The sequence below is a fragment of the Delphinus delphis genome, chromosome 18 (assembly GCF_949987515.2).
Source record: "Delphinus delphis chromosome 18, mDelDel1.2, whole genome shotgun sequence".
NCBI lineage: Eukaryota > Metazoa > Chordata > Mammalia > Artiodactyla > Delphinidae > Delphinus > Delphinus delphis.
The window spans coordinates 15,898,635-15,920,171 of NC_082700.1; the positions used below are offsets into that span (position 1 = coordinate 15,898,635).

General features: G+C 42.1%; 1 protein-coding gene across 2 annotated transcripts in view; it reads right to left on the bottom strand.

Moving 5' to 3' along the window:
• Positions 1-21,537, bottom strand: part of WDFY2 (WD repeat and FYVE domain containing 2) — a 178,473-nt gene that overhangs the window by 37,921 nt on the left and 119,015 nt on the right. For both annotated transcript variants that reach the window (XM_059996124.1, XM_059996123.1), the window contains exons 4-6: positions 15,967-16,021; positions 11,383-11,533; positions 4,492-4,604 (exon numbers count right to left, since the gene is read on the bottom strand). In XM_059996124.1, the coding sequence (XP_059852107.1) occupies positions 4,492-4,604; positions 11,383-11,533; positions 15,967-16,021 (319 nt within the window). The remainder of the gene's footprint in view (positions 1-4,491; positions 4,605-11,382; positions 11,534-15,966; positions 16,022-21,537) is intronic.

The window sequence follows — 21,537 nt, forward strand, 5'->3', positions numbered from 1 at the left end:
TTTAGCTCCAGAAATAAAACCAGCAGAGGGAGCATAAGAACATAAAATTAGTTTTCTAAATCCCCATGGATTAGTTAGTGCCATGTTTCGGCCTCTGGGTATGGCTGTTAGGAAGATTCCACCACTAACTCACATTTTTATATGACCTTCTGTACTGTAACAGAGAGTGATGGGTGAATGGCTGAAGACTTGTCTGCTGTTGAGTCTGGATCTGGAGTAATTAGATCCCCAAGATCACTCTTTAATGGATCTAGGTTCATCTTAAGGTCTTTGTTTGGGGGGGTAAGGGAGTCAGGAGGTTAACACTAACTCTCCGTTCACAGCCCCTTTCTCCAGAATTGTGTCTGGCTGAGTTTGGGACCTCCCAGGGCCCAGATGGACTTACTGCATAGGAAGAGCTCAACAATGTTTGCATCATCGTGGAATCTCTCAGATGCCCTTGTTCTAGCTTTAAATGAATGACCTGTGCTGTAGCCAGACTGGAGATGGGTAGATACTACTGTCTAGGAATAATAACAAATTAGATAGGTGACCTGCTACATTTATTTGCCTTCGTGTTAGATAACAACCTTCCTGGGCTACGTCCTGTCTTCCTCAAAGATATTTCATGATGAAATCATGTGAAAATAGTTTACATTCTTTCAGAAAGATAAGATACAACATCGGGTAGTATTTTATATTGGAACGAATCCGGAAGACATGAAATCCTTGGGCCACCTTTTCACCTCACAGCAGTAAGAAGCAGCTACTTACCCCTTTCCTGACCCAGGGGCAGCAGTACAGAACTCGGGGAATTCTTATCTGTGCTCTGGGCAACGTCTGACTTCTAAGGAGCCAGAAGGTCACGCTGAAAGCCACCTCTGCCTCAACCAAATCTGGGAACTCTCCAGCCTGTCACGGCCTCTAAAATGTTACCGCGCGTCTATCCACTCCCCGCTCTCCCATCACCATAGCCACGCTGCGAGGGACAGTTTCCTACTAGCTCTCCCATCACACTCTCTACTCTACTACCAGAGCAATCTTTTAAATCCGATCATGGGCACAGAGTTTGCTTAAAACTCTTTCACCGTTTTCCCCTGATGTCAGGATAATGCTCTCAGTGATCTGAACCGACTCTCACTTCCTTTCTGGCTGACACCCACCACCCCCACACTCAGTGTTCCAGCCAAAAAGAGTAACTAGGCGCTCCCAAGAGAGCCACGCTTTTTGCAAATCCCCAGGCCTTGGATTACGCTGGTTTGTTCTGCCTGCCCTGCTCTCCCTACTTCTCTTTCATGAACTCAACACTTACTCCTCCACCACAATCTTAGGTCGAAGTCATATCTTACCCCCACCCCCCGGGGGGAGACCTTCCCTGACCAACTCCCACGCCCATCCCCGCAACGCGCCGTTCCATGTTCTTGGACACGCTTCGTGCTGCTCGCGTGCCCCAGACGCTCCTCCACACACCCCGGCCCTCAGGCACTATAATTACTGTTTAGCTTCTGTCTCGCTCACTGGGCTGTGAGGAATTCGAGAACAATGACTATGCCTTTTTTTTTTTTTTTTAAGCAGAGGTCTTCTTAGAAGCCCATGATTTTAAATTTATTTATTTATGTATGGCTGTGTTGGGTCTTCGTTTTTGTGCAAGGGCTTTCTCTAGTGTGGCAAGCGGGGGCCCCTCTTCATTGCGGTGCGCGGGCCTCTCACTGTCGCGGCCTCTCTTGTTGCGGAGCACAGGCTCCAGACGCGCAGGCTCAGTAGTTGTGGCTCACGGGGAAGCCCTATGCCTTTTCTTTCTGTGACTGGCAGTAGTGGCCGAGGTCAACCAGGGAGAGCCCAGGAGGTGAAGAGACAAGGGTCCCAGGCAGAACCCACCAAGACGACCCCAAAGGAGAGGAGAAAGAGCAGTCAGAGACTTCAATGTGGGAGGAAATGTGTTAGAGAAGCCAATCGAGGGCAGTCACAGCAGGAAGGAATGGCCACAATGTAAAACGCTACCACGAGGTTAAACAGGACAGAGTTTAAAACATGTCCGGGCTTCCCTGGTGGCGCAGTGCTTGAGAGTCCGCCTGTCGACGCAGGGGACACGGGTTCGTGCCGCGGAGCGGCTGGGCCCGTGAGCCATGGCCGCTGAGCCTGCGCGTCCGGAGCCTGTGCTCTGCAACGGGAGAGGCCACAACAGTGAGAGGCCCGCGTACCGCAAAAAAAAAAACCATGTCCACTGGATTTAGCTACCAGCAGGCCACTGGCCACCTCGGGGAGAGCAGTGTGAGAGGAGTGATAGAGACGAGCCAAATTGCAGGTGGTGGGAAAGCCAACGGGAGGGAAGAATGCGAAACGGCTGGGAAAATGATAACTTTTTTAAGACGCGTTGCTAACTGCGACAACGTGAAGGTATTACTCTAGGTGAACTAACCCGGTCACAGAACAGCAAATACTGCACAATTCCCCTCATATGCAGTGCACAGAGACAGAAAGCAGAATGGTGGTTGCCAGGGGCTGGGGGGAGGGGGTTACATGGGCACAGAGTTTCTGTTCTGCAAGATGAAGAATGTTCTGGAGATGGATGGTGGTGATCAGTGCACAACAATGTGAATGTACTTAATGCCACTGAATTGAACACAAAAATGGACAAAAGCATCAATTTTAGGTTGTGTACATTTTAGTGCAATTGAAAAACAAAGGAAAAAAGCGGCACTGCTGTGAAGAAAATAAGATGGGATCAGAGGGGTTTTGTTTGTTTTTAACAGAGGCAAGGAACTCAGCATGTTAGAAACTTGAGAAGAGTTGGTCCAAAGGGAGACCAAAAAATTAACTTTCCATGTGGAGACCCCCAGGAGGATGAGTCTGGGGCCAAGGACAGCATGAGGCGGGAGGGCGAGCGATGAGGAGAAAGCGAAGGAAAAGCTTGCTTGTTGGGGAGGGAAGATGGGGTGGCCAAGAAATAAACATTTTTAAAAAGCTTGTATTTGATAACCTCTGTTTTTCTTTGAAGGAGGCCTAGGGAGTGGGGAAGGTCTGAAAAAGCTGCTGAGGGACTGAGAGAAGGAGCATACTGTGTACGAAGGACTTAGAGCCGGGTTACATGAGGGACTGTGAGGCAACTCCTGAGCCTGGACTGGAATGACGACTCTGCACTGGGGACGATGAGCTGAGGCTCGTGCTGTGACCCCAAACCCGAGTGCAGCCTCCGCGGCTGAGTGTGCAGGAGAGACGTAGATACTCTGAACCACAGGTGAAATTTACCAACAAGGAGGAACAAGGGGGCCTGAACTAAGAATGCAGGGAAACGTGTGGCTGAAGCGATGGAGAGGAAGGGAAGATGGGGCAGAGATGCTGGGCAGTGAGGGATCAAGGGAAGGACTCCTCAACAAGGGCAAGAACAAGTGCAGGTGGAGTTAAGGGCTTAGGGAAGCCAAGGATTAGGAGACTGAACTCAGCAGTGAGACAGTCCTGACCTGAGATAGTTTCAGGTCCCCACCAGGCCAGGCTTGGTCAGAGTGTAGGTGGCTAAAAAGAGAAATCCAATCAGGAGAGACCTGGGTTCTATCCACAGGGGAGGTTTCTATGTGCTCTTCCTGCCTCAGGTGTAGATAATTAAGATGATCTTTTATGAATCTTTCCCCTGGATTCAATTTTCTCTTTATTGCATTGCTCTTTTTCCCTTTAGGAACTCCCTTATGAGCTAGATACTATCCCATTTTACATCCTCATTCACCTACTTTTGTTCTTATATGACGTCTAAACTCAAATATTAACCTTGTTCTATACTGAATCATGGGCTGGTAAACTGCAGAAGACACAAAAGCCCGTTAAGAACCAGGAAAACAGGCAGTTATTCATTCTCCAGGGTCAACATCACATGTTAAAAATACTAGTAAAAAATTAGTCATCATCATTTACTCAAGTCTTTCAAAGGTTAAGTGTGGATACAGTCTGTCACCTTGCTTAAATGACCTTGAGCAGACCAGTAACATAAAGGGGGCCTTGAAAAGAGCCCCAGAGGAAGGAAAATTAAAGAGGAACTTGTACCTTTTTATGTAGGCTAGCTACCCACGACAAATCTATTTTTCATGTCATTTGTCTTGGAAGTAGGAGTCTGTCTTGCATACCATTTTCTCGCTCCAAGGATGGCAAGGACAGACCGAGGCAGCTGTCCTTCTGTCCAACTGTTTGTGCAGTTGCCACACAGCCTCAAACAATGTCTCATTAACATATGCAAACAAGGGCTTTCTCCAGCGTAGCATGACAAAGAACCACATCACCACCATTTTTGAAATAGACTGTTTGCTCTTTTGTTTGACTGATGGAGAAAATTTCTGACATTGTATCTTACTGAACCATTCTTACTGAACCATTCTGAAATCAGTCACACGCATCACGTGTATCTTTGCACAAGCCCAGATTGTACCTCGTCACTTGCACACCACATCTTGTGAACATCAGAACATGCAGCGGGCGATAGGTCACTGTGAGAGCAGCACATGGAGGGTCTGCTTTCAATCCCACCTGTATGTCCTCTGAATGTTGTGACCAGGGTGCAGTTTTCTTGCTCCAGTTTGAGGATGGTTACTTGGCCTGAGTGGTCACCAATAAACACGTGCCGGGTTTCAACATCAAATCTATCATGTAAGCATTAAGGATCGTTTCTCAAAAGTGAGTGGATGGTTTGCCCCCCTCTCTCCACACACACACCAGAAAAAACATAAATGTCAAAGAAATGCGCAAATCTCACGGGAGGAGAACTTGATTATAATGCTGAAAGACACAAAAAGTGGACATAACAAAATGAAAGACATTACTTACTGGACGGTAAGACTCAACATGATAAACATGTCAATTTTCACAACATGAATTTATGAATTTAATATAATCCCTATAAAAGTATCAACACGTGGGTTTTTTTCCTACAGTTAGGTATGTTCATTCTAAAGTTCACATAGAAAAATAAATAAGCAAGAAGAGCCAGGAATATTCTGAAAATAAGAGTAATATGGTAGTGTGATGGGGGAGGTTAGCCCTACCAGATATTAAAACATGTTATAAAGTCTCTTTAATTGAAAGTGTGGTGCTTAGACAAACAGACCAATGGAACAGAAAAGAAAGTCTAGAAATAGGCCCCAAAGCATGCAGAAATTTAGTACATATCTGATAAAGGTGGCTTTTCAAATGAATAAGGAAAAGAAGGGCGAAAAGAAAAGTTGGCACAAACTGAACCAGTCATTTGGAAAAACAAAACAGGATTTGTACTTCACTTTATACCAGGAAGAACTCCAATGTAAAAAATGAAAAATAGAAGTTCTAGATGGGAGAGTTCCTTTATAACCTTGGAGTGGAAAAAGCTACGACTCAAATACACAAACAACAAACAAATGCAATAAGCAAAGCACAAGACAAATTGGAAAAAATATTTGCAACTGATGTCACAAAAGGCCCGAATACCTAATATAAAAAGAGCAATCCAGAAGAAGATTACAAACCTAATAAAAAACAGGCAAGATACATGAATGGATGGTTCAAGAAATGACAATGGTGCTTTGCAAAAAAAAAAAAAAAAAAAAAAATTAACCTAGCAGGCTCTCCTTTGAAAGGCTGCAGTTACAAGATTGGCATGGCACCTGGGAACTAGGATTTCAGGAGGGTTCCCACCATTAACAAACAAAAGTGGCTGACTGTGCCTTAACTGTACAAACAATATGGTTTATGCTAAACACCTGCTTTCCTTCTGCGAGTCTGTTTTTTTTTTTTTTCTTTTGGTCACTCCACGCGGCATGTGGGATCTTAGTTCCCTGATCAGGGATCGAAACCGTGCCCCCTGCAGTGGAAGCACGGAGTCTTAAACACTGGACACCAGGGAAGGCCTCCTTATGGGAGTCTGGAATTTTGGTACATGCAGGAAGAGGGTGCCTGTGTGACCAGTCAGTCTCCAGTAACTACCCAAGGCCCTGAGTCTCTAGTGAGCTTCCCTGGTTGGTAATGCCTAGAGATCCTACTTGTAGAGATCTACCCCAGAGGCACAATGGCCAAAATATGAATTGACACATGCCTGAAGCTATTCACTCCGTATTACAGTAAGAGCTAAAGTTTGAAAGTCCATCAAAAGAGGACTTCTTAACTATGATACATCCATTCAAAAGAATACTACACAGCTGGGAAATTTGACATGGAGTAATTTCCAGGATATATTATTTTATATATATATATATATATTTTAAATAGAGACTTAGATGTTACAGCCTTAATAGCCTTCTGTTAACTTTATATTTATTATTATTTAAAAAAAATTTTGGCTGCACCCCACAGCATGTGTGATCTTAGATCCCCGACCAGGGATCGAACCTGCACCCCTGCACTGGAAGCGCGGAGTCCTAACCCCTGGACCACCAGGGAAGTCCCTCCAGCATATATTATTAAGTGTGTGTGGGGGAAAGCCAAGGTTTATGGAAGTTTATATGCTACACTACCTTCGTGCAAGAAAGAGGGAAACATAAATATAAGTGTGTGTGTGTGTGTGTGTGTGTGTGTGTGTGTGTGTGCGCGCACGCTTATGTTTACAAAAGGAAGCACTTTGATAAATCAAGATTGATCAAAAATGGCTGCCAGTGGAAAAGTGAGAAACAAGCTGACGGGAAAGGGGTGGTAGTGAGACTTCTCTCTCATTACATTGTTTCCATTATGGAATCTTGTAATTATGTACATGTGAAAAATACTTATACATTTTTTTAAAATCCCCTAAATCGACAACAAAGTAAAGTGAATAAACCTACTGTCAACTTGCTGATATAACCACAGAGTTAAAAGAATTATTTCAAGTGACTTTAAAACACAGCGTTTTGACTATACATTCTTGGTAGAATATATTCTCAGGACAAAGAAAGCTGCAAAAAAAAAATCTAAAATCTTATTCAGTAGTCTTTCTACTATAATATTGCTATTACTATTTAAAACAACTTAAATATACCACGGGATAAAGCAAATAAAGAATTATGCTGATGTTTAGGAACAAAGGTTTTTAGCCCAGAAGAATCAAGTACAGAAATGACGTAAAGGGGCTTCCCTGGTGGCGCAGCGGTTGAGAGTCCGCCTGCCGATGCAGGGGACACGGGTTCGTGCCCTGGTCCGGGAAGATCCCACATGCCACGGAGCGGCTAGGCCCGTGAGCCATGGCCGCTGAGGCTGCGCGTCCGGAGCCTGTGCTCCGCAACGGGAGAGGCCACAGCAGTGAGAGGCCCGCGTACCGCAAAAAAAAAAAAAAAAAAAGAAGTATGCTATAATGTTAAATTTGAATTAGAAATATTATGTGAACTAATCATTTATTTTCTTTTTTTAAATACACATACATATATTTGCTAGCTATCTCTGAATACTATTCCTCACTAAGAGAAATGGCCAATTCCAGGACTGGGACAGGAAGGTACCAGATGAGCTTCAGACATGTCGTGTCAAAAAGCAAAGAGGCTATCAAAGGCTAGTGGGGCTGTATCAAAAAGACATAGGAGCCAACATGATGTGGCTCTTACTGGCCAAAGATGGGACAATATGAGCATCAAAAAAAGCGGGGGGGTGCAATTTACTGAAATATACTGAATATATTATTAAAAAACAAAACCCTAAGAGTTTATAATAATGCTCAAAGCCAGAGTGATTGGCATTTAGTATGATATGAGGAAATATGGAAATCAGGATAATCTTAATAGCTTTTCAGTACTCTTTCCACAAATAGGAATAGATAGAAGAGAACGCTTGGTGGAAAGGCATTTGACTATATAGGGTGACATCTTGGAAATATCTCCAACAGGAATAAATTCTTAAAATGAAGAGTACCTGAATTAGTTTTGTGGAAGCATGAAAAATGTGACCAAAACTTGGTCAAATGACAGACTGAAAGGTGTGGCTAGGTAAAGTATTCACAAAAATAAAGACCAGCAATTGAAGTGGGGAAGGAAAACAGTTCTATTTCCTACATCAGCCTGCCATGGGACCCTTGGGAAATACCTCCGTTCTGCTATATCTAGTTGTGCAGAGGGCTAGCTCAAAGATTTTAATACCCTAGTTCTAATCCTGGTTCTGCCAGTTAACAGTCATGTGACCTTGAGAAGGTTTCTTATTCTTAATCTTTTTGAGCCTCTCTGAGGCTTTTCTACAAGTGAAAATTGAGAATTAGGTCTTTATGTTTTGATAGTGAACGAAGTAACATTATGTAGAAGTACTATGTAAACTCTCAGGGACTGCAAAGGTAAGGTATTTTCTTCTTTTTCCTCACCTTCACTTTCTTCTTATTGTTGTTGTTGGTAACATGAGAGTTCACTTAATATTCACTTAAATAGTTAAGTGAATATTAGTTCACTTAAAGCAACAAAGATTTTGAGGTGATTCCGAAATTGATAATTCAACTTGTGAACTAGTCAGTCTCTGTCATCCTTTATTTCTCTACTTGAATTTTGGTTACTTTCATTGCTTATTTACTTCTCTGCTAAGAGGCCTGAAAGAAGAGGAAAAAGGGTGATGTCAATCTGACTTATTCTATCACTTGTTGGCTTGACTATTTGAGGTGTAGATGGGAGAGAATCAATCCGTCTGTAGAAAACTCTTATGTACACCACCAGTGCCCACTATGAAGAGAAATAGGGGTCATAATGTTATTCTGAACATTTTATGTTATTTTAACAGATCTTCTTCCTTTCCTTATCACTAAAAAACTGAAAAACCAAAAAGACCAAAAAACCAAAAACCGGTAAGTACAGAAGGTGGCAGAACGAAGAGGAGGGGTGAGGTGATGGAGGAGGGTTCCCATGAAAAAAGCATGTTTAAAAACTGAATTTTAACGCGAACCCCAACACTGTATGGGTTGCCCGTTAACAATCTATGCATCAGGCAGCTCCCAGAAAAAACCCTGCAGCCTTGGGAAAGTTGCGTGGGTCTCGGCTGCAAAAGCAGTGCTGTTATGCATCAGCATGCGGCACTGGGAAAATACCAGGCAGACAGATGCTCCCAGGTGCAAAGGCTGGCACTGTGGTTCCAGAATTGGAGCTAAGGAGGCAGAGCTGGTAGAGGTGAGGGAGTCTTCTGGAAGGCTCACCAGCCATCACCAGTACTCTCTGTCTGCAGTGTTGCAGCTGCCTTCCACCTTAATAGCAAGGTTGGACTGGAGGGTAATTTGCACTGGGGAAGGAAGCCTGAGGCTTTCACTGCACACACAAGTTTCTGATAGCCAATCACATGTTTTTTTTCTGCTTGGTAAACCACATGGCAAAGAAGAGTCGAAAAATGAAGATGACTTTTGGAGATGCCGGAAGAGAGGAGTCAAAGACTATAAGAGTCAGGACAAGTTTAATTCTGTGTACTTGTGGGGTTTTTTGTTTTTTGTTTTCATTTTCAGATCGTTTAAACAGTAAACTTCTTAAGGGCAAGATCTGTATTTTTTTCTATACTCCTTGGTTTGGTTAGGTGATACAGAAGATACCTCACTAGGCGTAGCTAGTGATATAGAAGCCAGCATGTTAAGAACAAATTATATGGATGCCATTAGTTCTGTTCTCAGAGGGATAATGCAGTATAATGGGAAAAACCAGCAGTCCAAGGCAGAAGACCTGGGTTCTGGTGGTGATTTTCCTACATACCAGCTGGGTGGCTGCAGATAAGGCATGTGACCCTCTCTGAGCTTCAGCTGGCTCACCTGTACATGAGAAACTGGATGGATGATCTCTAAGGGAGATCCAATACTAACACTACAAGAAATCATTAATCCATTGGCAGGAGAGTTCATGTATTTCAATTCAAGCATTATGCTTGTCTGAACTGGCTTTTAGAAAGTAAACTTTGGAGTTTCTTTCTTTAAGCACCCTCTCAAAGATAAGTTGATCTTTTTTTTTTTTTTTTTTTGCGGTACGCGGGCCTCTCACTGTTGTGGCCTCTCGCGTTGCAGAGCACAGGCTCCGGACGCGCAGGCTCAGCCGCTCTGCGGCATGCAGGATCTTCCCGGACTGGGGCACGAACCCGTGTCCCCTGCATCGGCAGGCGGACTCTCAACCACTGTGCCACCAGGGAAGCCCGATAAGTGATCTTGACTTCCATTCCTTGTCGCCCTTGCTTCTGGTCTTCTTGGTAACATGCCACTTTTACAGCCTTCCATATGGCCATTCTCAGTTTCTTCATCTTGCCCTTCCAGTTGGAAAATAAGAGTGACATTAGCCTAAACACACACACACACACACACACACACACACACACACACACACACACACACAGAACTCCTGCCACATGTCTGCAAGGAAACAGCAAGGTGCAATACTTTGTCAGGTGGTTGCAAATCACTGAACAGGCATATAAATACTAGATGAAAATCTGAAAGCAAGTCTTACTGTTTCATCCTGCTTTTGCAGACAAGTGATCTGTTTATAACTATTTCCTCATCTGTCAGAAGGTGGAGAGATTCTACGCTTTTTAAAGAAGAAACTCAGGGTCCTTTACTCCTCAGAGCGGTAGCATCACCAGTACAGGCTTCTCACTTGTCAGGCCTGTGTTCACTGGAGCCCAGGGGGCTGGATGTGAGGATTGCCCAGCATTGGCAGGTGTTCACACCGAGCACATGGACCCTGGAGACTTGAGAGATAAGAGTTAATATCGTTCTACATATCCTGGAAAAGTCTGGTACCTGGAACAAAGACTGCGTAGCAGTACTGTGTAGATACCAGTCAGCCTACTCTGGTCCCGGCATGGTGGCCTCTCAATAAATATTCTTAAAATGAACAGGAATCCTGTGGTTCTTCTGCCAGGCACCAAAATGGGAATGTTTCCAACCTTAATACCTATGTGCAAATTATTTCTGTTCAAAAATAAAAGACTGTATTTCAGTGACGGTTTTATCTCCATGTTCCATAATTCTTTCTGACAGCTGAGGCTCACAATTCTGGGCTGTGTACTGTCTAGATGTCAGACTTTGTATCACAGCAGACCCACAACCTGCTCGGCAGTAACTTATTTCAGGTGAAATTACTTTACTCCACCTACATGAGGACCCTTGATGATTTATGTGTTAGGAAAGTTCATAAGCACTTTTTTTTTTTCTTGCGGTATGCGGGCCTCTCACTGCCGTGGCCTCTCCCGTTGCGGAGCACAGGCTCCGGATGCTCAGGCTCAGCGGCCATGGCTCACGGGCCCAGCCGTTCCGCGGCATGTGGGATCCTCCCGCACCGGGGCACGAACCCGTGTCCCCTGCATCGGCAGGCGAACTCCCAACCACTGCGCCACCAGGGAAGCCCAGTTTATAAGCATCTTAATCAGTAGGGCAACTAGCAAATAAAACAAGAAACTTTCAAGTTGCACATACCCAAAATGTTCATGAAAGAAAGAAGTCAACAGCTAAGTTCCCACCAAGGGATTTTGTCCAGCAAAGGATACTGCAGGCCTGAGGCCACAGCACTGGTGCGATAACCTCCCAGGCGTTGCCCACTCTCAGAGCAGTGCCAGGCAAATTGCTTGTCCTGTCCCGTGCTCAGCACCCACTCCAGCTCCAGGACAAACAGGATCATCGTCACTCTGCTCTGATGCGCTAAAAGCCAAGAGACAAGAAAACAACCCATAAAGCATCCTACAAGAGGCTGGTAAAGCATGGTCCACAGAGATGCATCATTCCCTCCTCCCCACCCCAGAGTAAGCTGAACAGTAGATAATCGTTACAAACAACGGCTAGAACAGTGGTTCTCATCAGGGGGACAGGCATGCCCCTGGAGAAGACCACATCCACGTTTCCATAAGAAAATTTTCCCCAACCACTTCCCTGGCGGTCCGGTGGTTAAGATTCCATGCTTCCAATGCAGGGGATGTGGGTTTGATCCCTGGTTGGGGAATTAAGATCCCACATGCCACGTGGCGTGGCCAAAAAATAATTAATTAATTAATTTTTATAAAAAGAAAGAAAATTTTCCTAACACCCAAAGGGCCTGGACCACCTCTCTCAGACATGTTAGAACTGCTGGACTAGAGAAAGGCAGATCAGTGTGACTACAAAACACATTAGGAACAACGTTCTGCTAATAAACTCACTGGTGTCTGTTTATTTAAGCTTGAAAAAAAGCAAAGAGCATTACTGTTCTCCTTTTGATGAAGGTTTGCTTTTAAACCCACAACAAAGTTCTAGATGAATTTTCTGTGAGAAATTAAATGCTTGGAGCTTGGAGAGGAGGGCAGAATTATTCCCAAGTGCCATATAGAAAAGAATGAGATATCCTTTACGTCAAAGCATACATAATGAGAGCAAACTTCCCAGGGCTGCTCATATACAAGGACAACACCATCACGGAAGTACTGCATCACACAATTTCAGAGTTAGAAGAACTATTCATGTCATCTACTCCAGCTCCCTATTTTACACGTGGGCAAACCGAGGCACGATCGAGTTGAGTAGTTTGGCCAATCTCATGGCTTCTCAATTACCAAATAAAATCAGTAAAATATTCGCTTTCTTCCTCTTACACAATTCCAGGGGGAGAGGTATAGGGGGTCCACGGCCACTGAACAGAGCTGACTGGAATAAACAAAGATTGATATCCCAGAACTTGGACCCACTGGGCTCTGTGCCCAGGAACTGGCAGCCTGGTGGGTGAGAGGAGACTCATCCTGTGTGTGACGAGGTGACAGAGAAGCCATCAGCTTCCCATTTGGATCATGAAAATAGGACTGGACGTGGATGGATCAATGCAGCTCTATCAGCAATAACAGCATCACTGCCAATTTCTGAGTGTCTAACAAGTGCCAGGTACTTAAAGATATTGTCTCACTTAGTCATTGTAATGACTCTGCAAAGCTGGGTGTTTTCCTCCTTTTACAGACACACCCCAGCCTTGCCAAGATGGTGCTTCTAGACTGGCTAACAAACAATACAGTCCGAACCATAGTGAATACCTCCGGGACAGACATTTCACCAGATGCCTGATGTTTTAAAATCCGATATTTGGCGCTTGGAGAATCTAAAGGGATTGAGAAGGGGTATAGAAACAATAATACTGTTAACATCTCTACCCAGTATCTGCCTTTCAGAGAATCGGCCACCATCAAGATCAAAATGTTGTCTTAAACTAAAAGATGGGGCTTCCTGGAGAAGCTTCTGAAGATCTTGTCATGTCTGTGTCATCAAAGGCCCAATTTAAGTTCCACCAATGGTGGAATAAAAGCGAACTCTCTAATGGTTCACTTTCAACTGTACCCACGTCTATTGCAGGCAGAAAGTGGTCCCCAGCGCTTCGCTCCCTTTTCTCATGAAGGGGCCTTTGATCTTTCTGTTACTTTGTAAGTCCAAGGGGTTGACAGTAGCCCAGAAGATAAGGGGGTTTACCGCCCTCTGAGCTGCCAGAGGAGGAGACGGAGGCTCAAAAATGTTATGTGACTTGCTCAAAGCTACACAATCAATGAGTGATGAGGCTAGAATTAAAAGCCTAGTCTCTCTGCCAAAGTTGGTTCTCTTTCTCTGTCAGGCTGCCTATGACTACTGAAAAGACAAACAAAAACAAACAAAAAACAAACCCTAAAACTCAAAGCACATAATCTTTCTAAGGTAACAGAATTCTCTTATTCGAAAAGAAACCCTTTGAAGATACATACGTATTGTTAAGCTTCAGGAACCTGGGCTTGAAGCCTGGCTGTACTTCTTAAATAGGAGCCAGGACCTTGATCTTACGGAGGAAGCATCCAGTTTCTCACAATTAAGTACAGTTGACTCTTGAACAATGCACATTTGAACCGCGTGGGTCCACTTATACGCAGATGTTTTTCAACAGTAAATACTACAGTACTACATGATCCAAGGTTGGTTGAATCCGCGGATGTGGAGGAACCGTGACACAGAGGAACCGCGATACGGAGGAACTGCGGATACAGAGGCCCGATATAAATTATACATGGATTATCCACTGTGGGGAGGGTTGGTACCCTTTACCACTGCATTATTCAAGGGTCAACTGTATGATGTTAGCTATAGTTTTTTGTTTGTTTGTTTTTGTTTTTTTTGTTTTGTGGTACGTGGGCCTCTCACTGCTGTCGCCTCTCCCGTTGCGGAGCACAGGCCCTGCGGCCATGGCTCACGGGCCCAGCCACTCCACGGCATGTGGGATCCTCCTGGACCAGGGCACGAACCCGCGTCCCCTGCATCGGCAGGCGGACTCTCAACCACTGCGCCACCAGGGAAGACCAGCTATAGTTTTTTATAGACGTTTCTCTCTCAAGTTGAGGAAGTTCCCCTCTATTTGTAATTTGCTGAGAGTTTTTATCATGAATGGGTGTCAGATTTTATCAAATGTTTCTTCTGCATCAATTAATATGATGATTTTTCTTCTTTAGTCTTTTGATGTGATGGGTTACACTGATTTTCAAAAGTTGAACCAGCTTTGCATATCTGGAATAAACCCCACTTGGTCATCGTGTATAATTCTTTTCATACATTGTTGGATTTGCTAGTATTTTTTTGAAGATTTTTACATCTAAGCTCATGAGAGATATTGCGTTGTAGTTTTCCTTTCTTGTAATGTCTTTGTCTGGTTTTGGTATCACTGACCTTTTAAAAAATGTTAATTGAGATAAAGTTCACATAATATAAAATTCACCATTTAAACCATGTTAAGAGTGTATAATTCACTGATCTTTAGTATATTCACCATGTTGTGCAATCATCATAGAAAATGTACTACTTCCAGAACAGTTCCATCACCTCAAAAAGAAACCCATACCCTCTACTCCCCCTTCCCCATCCCTGGGTAACCACTAATTTACTTTCTGTCTCTACGGATTCTCCTGTTCTTGACATTTCATATAACTGTAATCATACAATGTATGGTTTTTTGTGTCTAGTTTCTTTCACTTAGCATGTTTTCAAGATTCATCCACATTGTAGCAGGTATCAGTATTTCATTCCCTTTTTATGGCCAAATAAAAATTCACTGTATTGATACACTACATTTTGTTTATCCATTCATTCATACATGAACATTTATTAGGTTGTTTCCACTTTTTGGCTATTGTGAATAATGCTGCTGTACATAAGGGTATAAAAATATCTGTCCCTGCTTTCATTTCTTCTGGGAATAAACCTCACTTGGTTGTGACGTACTTACCTTTTTATATATTGCTGAATTTGATCTGCTGAAATTTTGTGTAGATGTGTTTGCATCTATTTTCACGGGGGATGCATAGATACTATGCATGTCTTGTTCACTATTATAATTCTCAGTTATTGGAACACAATAGGTACTCAATCAATACTGGACAAGTGATATGTGAAAAAAAATTAAAGAATAAATCCATAGGGAAATGAATTTTGGCTCAAAATCTAGAAATAAAGAGCTCAATGCTTAGAATTTTCCAAAATCAGGAGGGGCTGCTATGTCTTTGGAGGGTATCAGAGGAGAGGCTGGATGATCATGAATGAGGTCACGAGATTTGGAAGAAATGACGTCTAAGTGAAATGACGTCTACCTCTAATGTTCTGACCCCTGACATTGGCCTGGATGAAAAAAATCGTCAGTGAAAATTGCTCCTGATCTATACTATACAAAGGGCTTACAGTACACTGCCAATGTTGAAGACACAATACAACCTGAATTCCTTCCCTTAGACAATATGAACACTTTCAGCCTCTTAAAATATTTACCCAAAAATGAAATGAGCTCCACGGAAAGCCAACCCTGGGCCCCGCTCTCCGAGTCTGCCGCAGGGTTTCCAGGCAGCGGGGCGGAGCGGGCAGACAAAGGACAAAGGCTGCACGCTCTGGAGTCACACAGACCTGGTCTGGCTTCACACTTTGCCAGCTACAAGACCACACGCCCAATCTCTCTGGGCCTCTGCTTCTTAATTCAAAAATGGGGATAATATTCGCCACAAAGGGTTGCTGTTTTGTTCCCGCTGACTGCTGTAAAGTTAAGTCCTCTCTTGTGGCAGTGGAAGCCACTGAGAAACATTTCACAAAGACAATGAAAACACTGCTCTCGTTCCTACCTTGATAGTTTTTCACAGGAGTCATCTTGTTATAATCTTCGGATAGAAGAAACTCCTGCAAAAGAGAAGCAAAATATTAAGCAAGAAGAAATTCTTTAAGTGGATAAATATGTTTTGGTAAAACCGGATTGTATGAAGCAAACATCATCACAGAATTATACCTAACGTGATATTTTGCCAATCAACTCAGCATTTTCTGTACCTCTTTAAAAGTAACAATCATAATTACAATCCAATGCAATTATCATAGTTTTTACCTTATAACTCTGAAGTTGATTTTTTTTTTTCAAGTATACATGAGAAGAAAACTGGATCAAGTTCAAAGTCTTGATCCTGGTCAATTTTGAAGGTAAATCCAATTCAAATTACTTTTCTCTCTGTGGTGCCACAACTGAAATTTTGCAAGGCTCTGGCCAGTGAGCAAACGGATGGCAACCCTCTACTAGGGAAATAAATGAGTTATTTTAAAGATTCTGTTTCTAATAACAGTAGCTTATTTCCCGGTACAACAAGCTTCTCAAGGTTGCATCTTACTCATCCCTCTATCCCTACGGCGCCTGGCACAGTGCTTTGGTACAGTAGGTAGTCAACAAATAGTGAAAAAATGGACATATAAAAGGTATCTCCCAATCTGACGAGGTTAGTTTGGATATCAAATGTACTCAAAAATATCAGTTTCTATATAACACATTGTGTGCCCTCTTTGTGAGGACACACAGGAGGTGATTTTGTGTGTGAGTATGTTTGCATGCTTCACCTAAGCACATACAATGACCTATATGTAGAAGCCAACCAAGTGTTTATAAGCCCCAGGCCAGGTTTTGAGTCCCTTACCTTCTTTCAAATGCAAAATGCCCATATAGTCTTAAACAGTAGGCTGTCCAATATAAGGAGAGCTGTGAAGTGTAATAAATTGATGGCTTTATCTGAACTTAAAAACAGAACAACGAGTCTTTTCAAAACATTTGGAGGCTTCCAGAATTTCTCCTTGATGACTTCAAGAAAGGTGGTGGGAGGACAGACACACAGACTCGTGACTTGCAATCTGGGTATTTACTGAGTTCATATAGTTCGTGTGATTTTTCAGAAGTAAATAATTATACTGTTTTTGTGACAGATGCCACAAAGTTAAATAAAGCACAAGGTGACGCGAGAGAATGAACACGGTAACAAAGCTCCTCTGGGTGTCTGCTTTTCCATCCCAGCCCTCCTTAAGAAGCTTATCTACAAATGGATTTTCTTCACCATGATTGTCTCAGTAATAACATTATTCAACTTGTCACTTTTAAAACTTCGTATCATTATTCCTACGAGGAGCAGCACTATATTCATTTCTCGTTTCTGAAGAGCTAGACTCACAACTGAAGAGAGAAGACTAATTTTTAAAGAAGTCAAGTTGTTTTCCCATAAGGAGCTTACAGTGTGGGTAAGAAGCCACGCACGTGTCTGAGCAACGGTTCACTACCACCCTTAATCCCCGGCAAGAGTAGCTCAACCCTGGGCCCCATACTTTAGAGTGCCCCAAATTTCCTAACAAAAACACAAAACAAATTTCTTAAAGACGATTGTTATTTGAGCAAGTGTTTACTGAGTTCATCTAGTGCATATGCTATTTTGAATATACTGAACTGGTTCTTTAGCTTGGGGAAAAGGTACATTCATTCCTTTTGGAAACAGGCAGGGTATAAAATAAACAACTTGTAGATCTGTGCTTAGGATTAACATACACATACACAATACAATTACCAGTTCACTGCATAGGTAAACTTAATTTTTTGTTCATTTGTTTTTCCTATGAAAATAGATACATAATCATGGAGAAAGCATGGGAAATTGCCAGCATTCTTTTTCATTATTACTCTTTTGATCAAAGAAACAATATGCTATTCTAGGAATTGTAAGACTGATAAATACTAAACAGTCTCTTATGATACCATTTCTCAGAGATAATTATTATGGAAAGTATAATTGGAATAATAAAACAAAATATTAATATCATTTAACAATACTTTTTTCTGGTAACAGATCATGCACATCATTCCATATGAGTACATGCTCATCAACTTCAATCTTTTTAATGACTGCATAGGATGTTTTTTGTTTTTTGTTTTTTTCTGGTACGCGGGCCTCTCACTGTGGTGGCCTCTCCCGTTGCAGAGCACAGGCTCCGGACGCACAGGCTCAGTGGCCATGGCTCACGGGCCTAGGCGCTCCGTGGCATGTGGGATGTTCCGGGACCGGGGCACGAACCCGTGTCCCCTGCATCAGCAGGCGGACTCTCAACCACTGCGCCACCAGGAAAGCCCGGCATAGGATGTTTTTAATGTCCTTCTATCAACAAATGTTTACACTGCTTCCAGTTTTCCTTATTAAAAATATATCACATGAACCCACAGCCAACATCGTTCTCAATGGTGAAAAACTGAAACCATTTCCTCTAAGATCAGGAACAAGACAAAGTTGCCTACTCTCACCGCTATTATTCAACACAGTTTTGGAAGTTTTAGCCACAGCAATCAGAAAAGAAAAAGAAATAAAAGGAATCCAAATTGGAAAAGAAGAAGTAAAGTTGTCACTGTTTGCAGATGACATGATACTATTCATACAGAATCCTAAAGATGCCACCAGAAAGCTACTAGAGCTAATCAATGGATTTGGTAGAGTAGCAGGATACAAAATTAATGCACAGAAATCTCTTGCATTCCTACACACTAATGATGAAAAGTCTGAAAGAGAAATTAAAGAAACACTCCCATTTACCACTGCAACAAAAAGAATAAAATACCTAGGTATAAACCCACCTAAGGAGACAAAAACCTGTATGCAGAAAACTATACAACACTGATGAAAGAAATTAAAGATGATACAAACAGATGGAGAGATATACCATGTTCTTGGATTGGAAGAATCAACATTGTGAAAATGACTGTAAGACCCAAAGCAATCTACAGATTCAATGCAATCCCTATCAAACTGCCAATGGCATTTTTCACACAACTAGAACAAAAACTTGTACAATTTGTATGGAAACACAAAAGACCCCAAATAGCCAAAGCAATCTTGAGAAAGAAAAATGGAGCTGGAGGAATCAGGCTCCCTGACTTCAGACTATACTACAAAGCTACAGTAATCAAGACAGTATGGTACTGGCACAAAAACAGAAATATAGATCAACAGAACAGAATAGAAAGCTCAGAGATAAACCCACACACATATGGTCACCTTATCTTTGATAAAGGAGGCAAGAGTATACAATGGAGAAAAGACAGCTTCTTCAATAAGTGGTGCTGGGAAAACTGGAGAGCTACTTGTAAAAGAATGTAACATGTAACATCATACACAAAAATAAACTCAAAATGGATTAAAGAGCTAAATGTAAGGCCAGACACTATAAAACTCTTAGAGGAAAACATAGGCAGAACACTCTATTACATAAATCACAGCAAGATCCTTTTTGACCCACCTCCTAGAGAAATGGAAATAAAAATAAACAAATGGGACCTAATGGAACTTAAAAGCTTTTGCACAGCAAAGGAAACCATAAAAAAGATGAGAAGACAACCCTCAGAATGGGAGAAAATATTTGCAAATGAAGCAACTGACAAAGGATTAATCTCCAAAATATACAAGCAGCTCATGCAGCTCAATATCAAACAAACAACCCAATCCAAAAATGGGCAGAAGACCTAAATAGACACTTCTCCAAAGAAGATACACAGATTGCCAACGAACACATGAAAAGATGCTCAACATCACTAATCATTAGAGAAATGCAAATCAAAAGTACAATGAGGTATCACCTTACACTGGTAAGAATGGCCATCATCAAAAAATCTACAAACAATAAATGCTGGAGAGGGTGTGGAGAAAAGGGAACCCTCTTGCACTGTCGGTGGGAATGTAAATTGATACAGCCACTATGGAGAACAGTATGGAGGTTCCTTTAAAAACTAAAAATAGAACTGCCATATGACCCAGCAATCCCACTACTGGGCATATACCTTGAGAAAGCCATAATTCAAAAAGAGTCATGTACCACAATGCTCATTGCAGCACTATTTACAATAGTCAGGACATGGAAGCAACCTAAGTGTCCACTGACGGATGAATGGATAAAGAAGATGTGGTACATATATACAATGGAATATTATTCAGCCATAAAAAGAAATGGAATTGAATTATTTGTGGTGAGGTGGATGGACCTAGAGTCTGTCATACAGAGTGAAGTAAGTCAGAAAGAGAAAAACAAATACTGTATGCTAACACATATATATGGAATCTAAAAAAAAAAAAAAGGTTCTGATGAACCTAGGGGACAAGAATAAAGACACAGATGTAGAGAATGGACTTGAGGACATGGGGAGGGGGAAGGGTAAACTGGGAGGAAGTGAGAGAGTAGCAGTGACATATATACCCTACCAAATGTAAAATTGATAGCTAGTGGGAAGCAGCCGCATAGCACAGGGAGATCAGCTTGGTGCTTTGCGACCACCTAGAGGGATGGGATAAGGAGGGTGGGAGGGAGATGCAAGAGGGAGGGGATATGGGGATATACGTATGCATATAGCTGATTCACTTTGTTATACAGCAGAAACTAACACAACAATGTAAAGCAATTATACTGCAATAAAGATGTTAGAAAAAAAATATCACATGGTCAATCAATTTATGACAAAGAAACCAAGAATATACAATGGGGAAAGGAGAGTCTCTTCAATAAACTGTTGGGAAAACTGTACAGTCACATGCAAAACAATGAAACTGGACTACTATCTTATACCATATACAAAAATTAACTTAAAATGGATTGAAGACTTGAACATGAGACCTGACCATAAGACGCCTGGAAGAAAACATAGGTGGTAAGTTCCTTGACATTGGTCTTGGTGATGATTTTTTGGATATGATACCAAAAGCAAAGGCAACACGAACAAAATGAAACAAGTGGAACTACATCAAACTGAAAATCTGCACAGCAAAGGAAACCATCAACAAAACAAAGAAGTGACCTACTGAATGAGAGAAGATATTTGCAAATCATATATCTGATAATAGGTTATATCCAAAATATATAAAGAACTCAAACAAATCAATAAAAACCCACAAATAATATGATTTAAAACTGGGCAGAGGATCTGAACAGAAATTTTTCCAAAGAAGACATACAGATGGCCAACAGGTAGATGAAAAAGTGCTCAACATCACTAATCATGTGGGAAATGTAATTCAAAACCATAATGAGATATCACCTCACACCTGTTAGAATGGCCATTATCAAAAAGATAAAAGACAACAAGTGTTGGCAAGCATGTGGAGAAAAGGGAACCCTTCTGTATTGTTGGTAGGAGTGTAAACGGGTGCAGCCACAATGGAAAACAGTATGGAGGGTCCTCAAAAAGTTAAAAATAGAACTACCATATGATCCAGCTATTCCTCAGGGTATTTAACCAAAGAAAACAAAAATACTGACCTGAAAACATATATATACTCCCATGTTCATTGCAGCATTATTTACAAATAGCCAAGACATGGAAGCAACCTAAGTGTCCATGGATGGATAAATGGATAGAG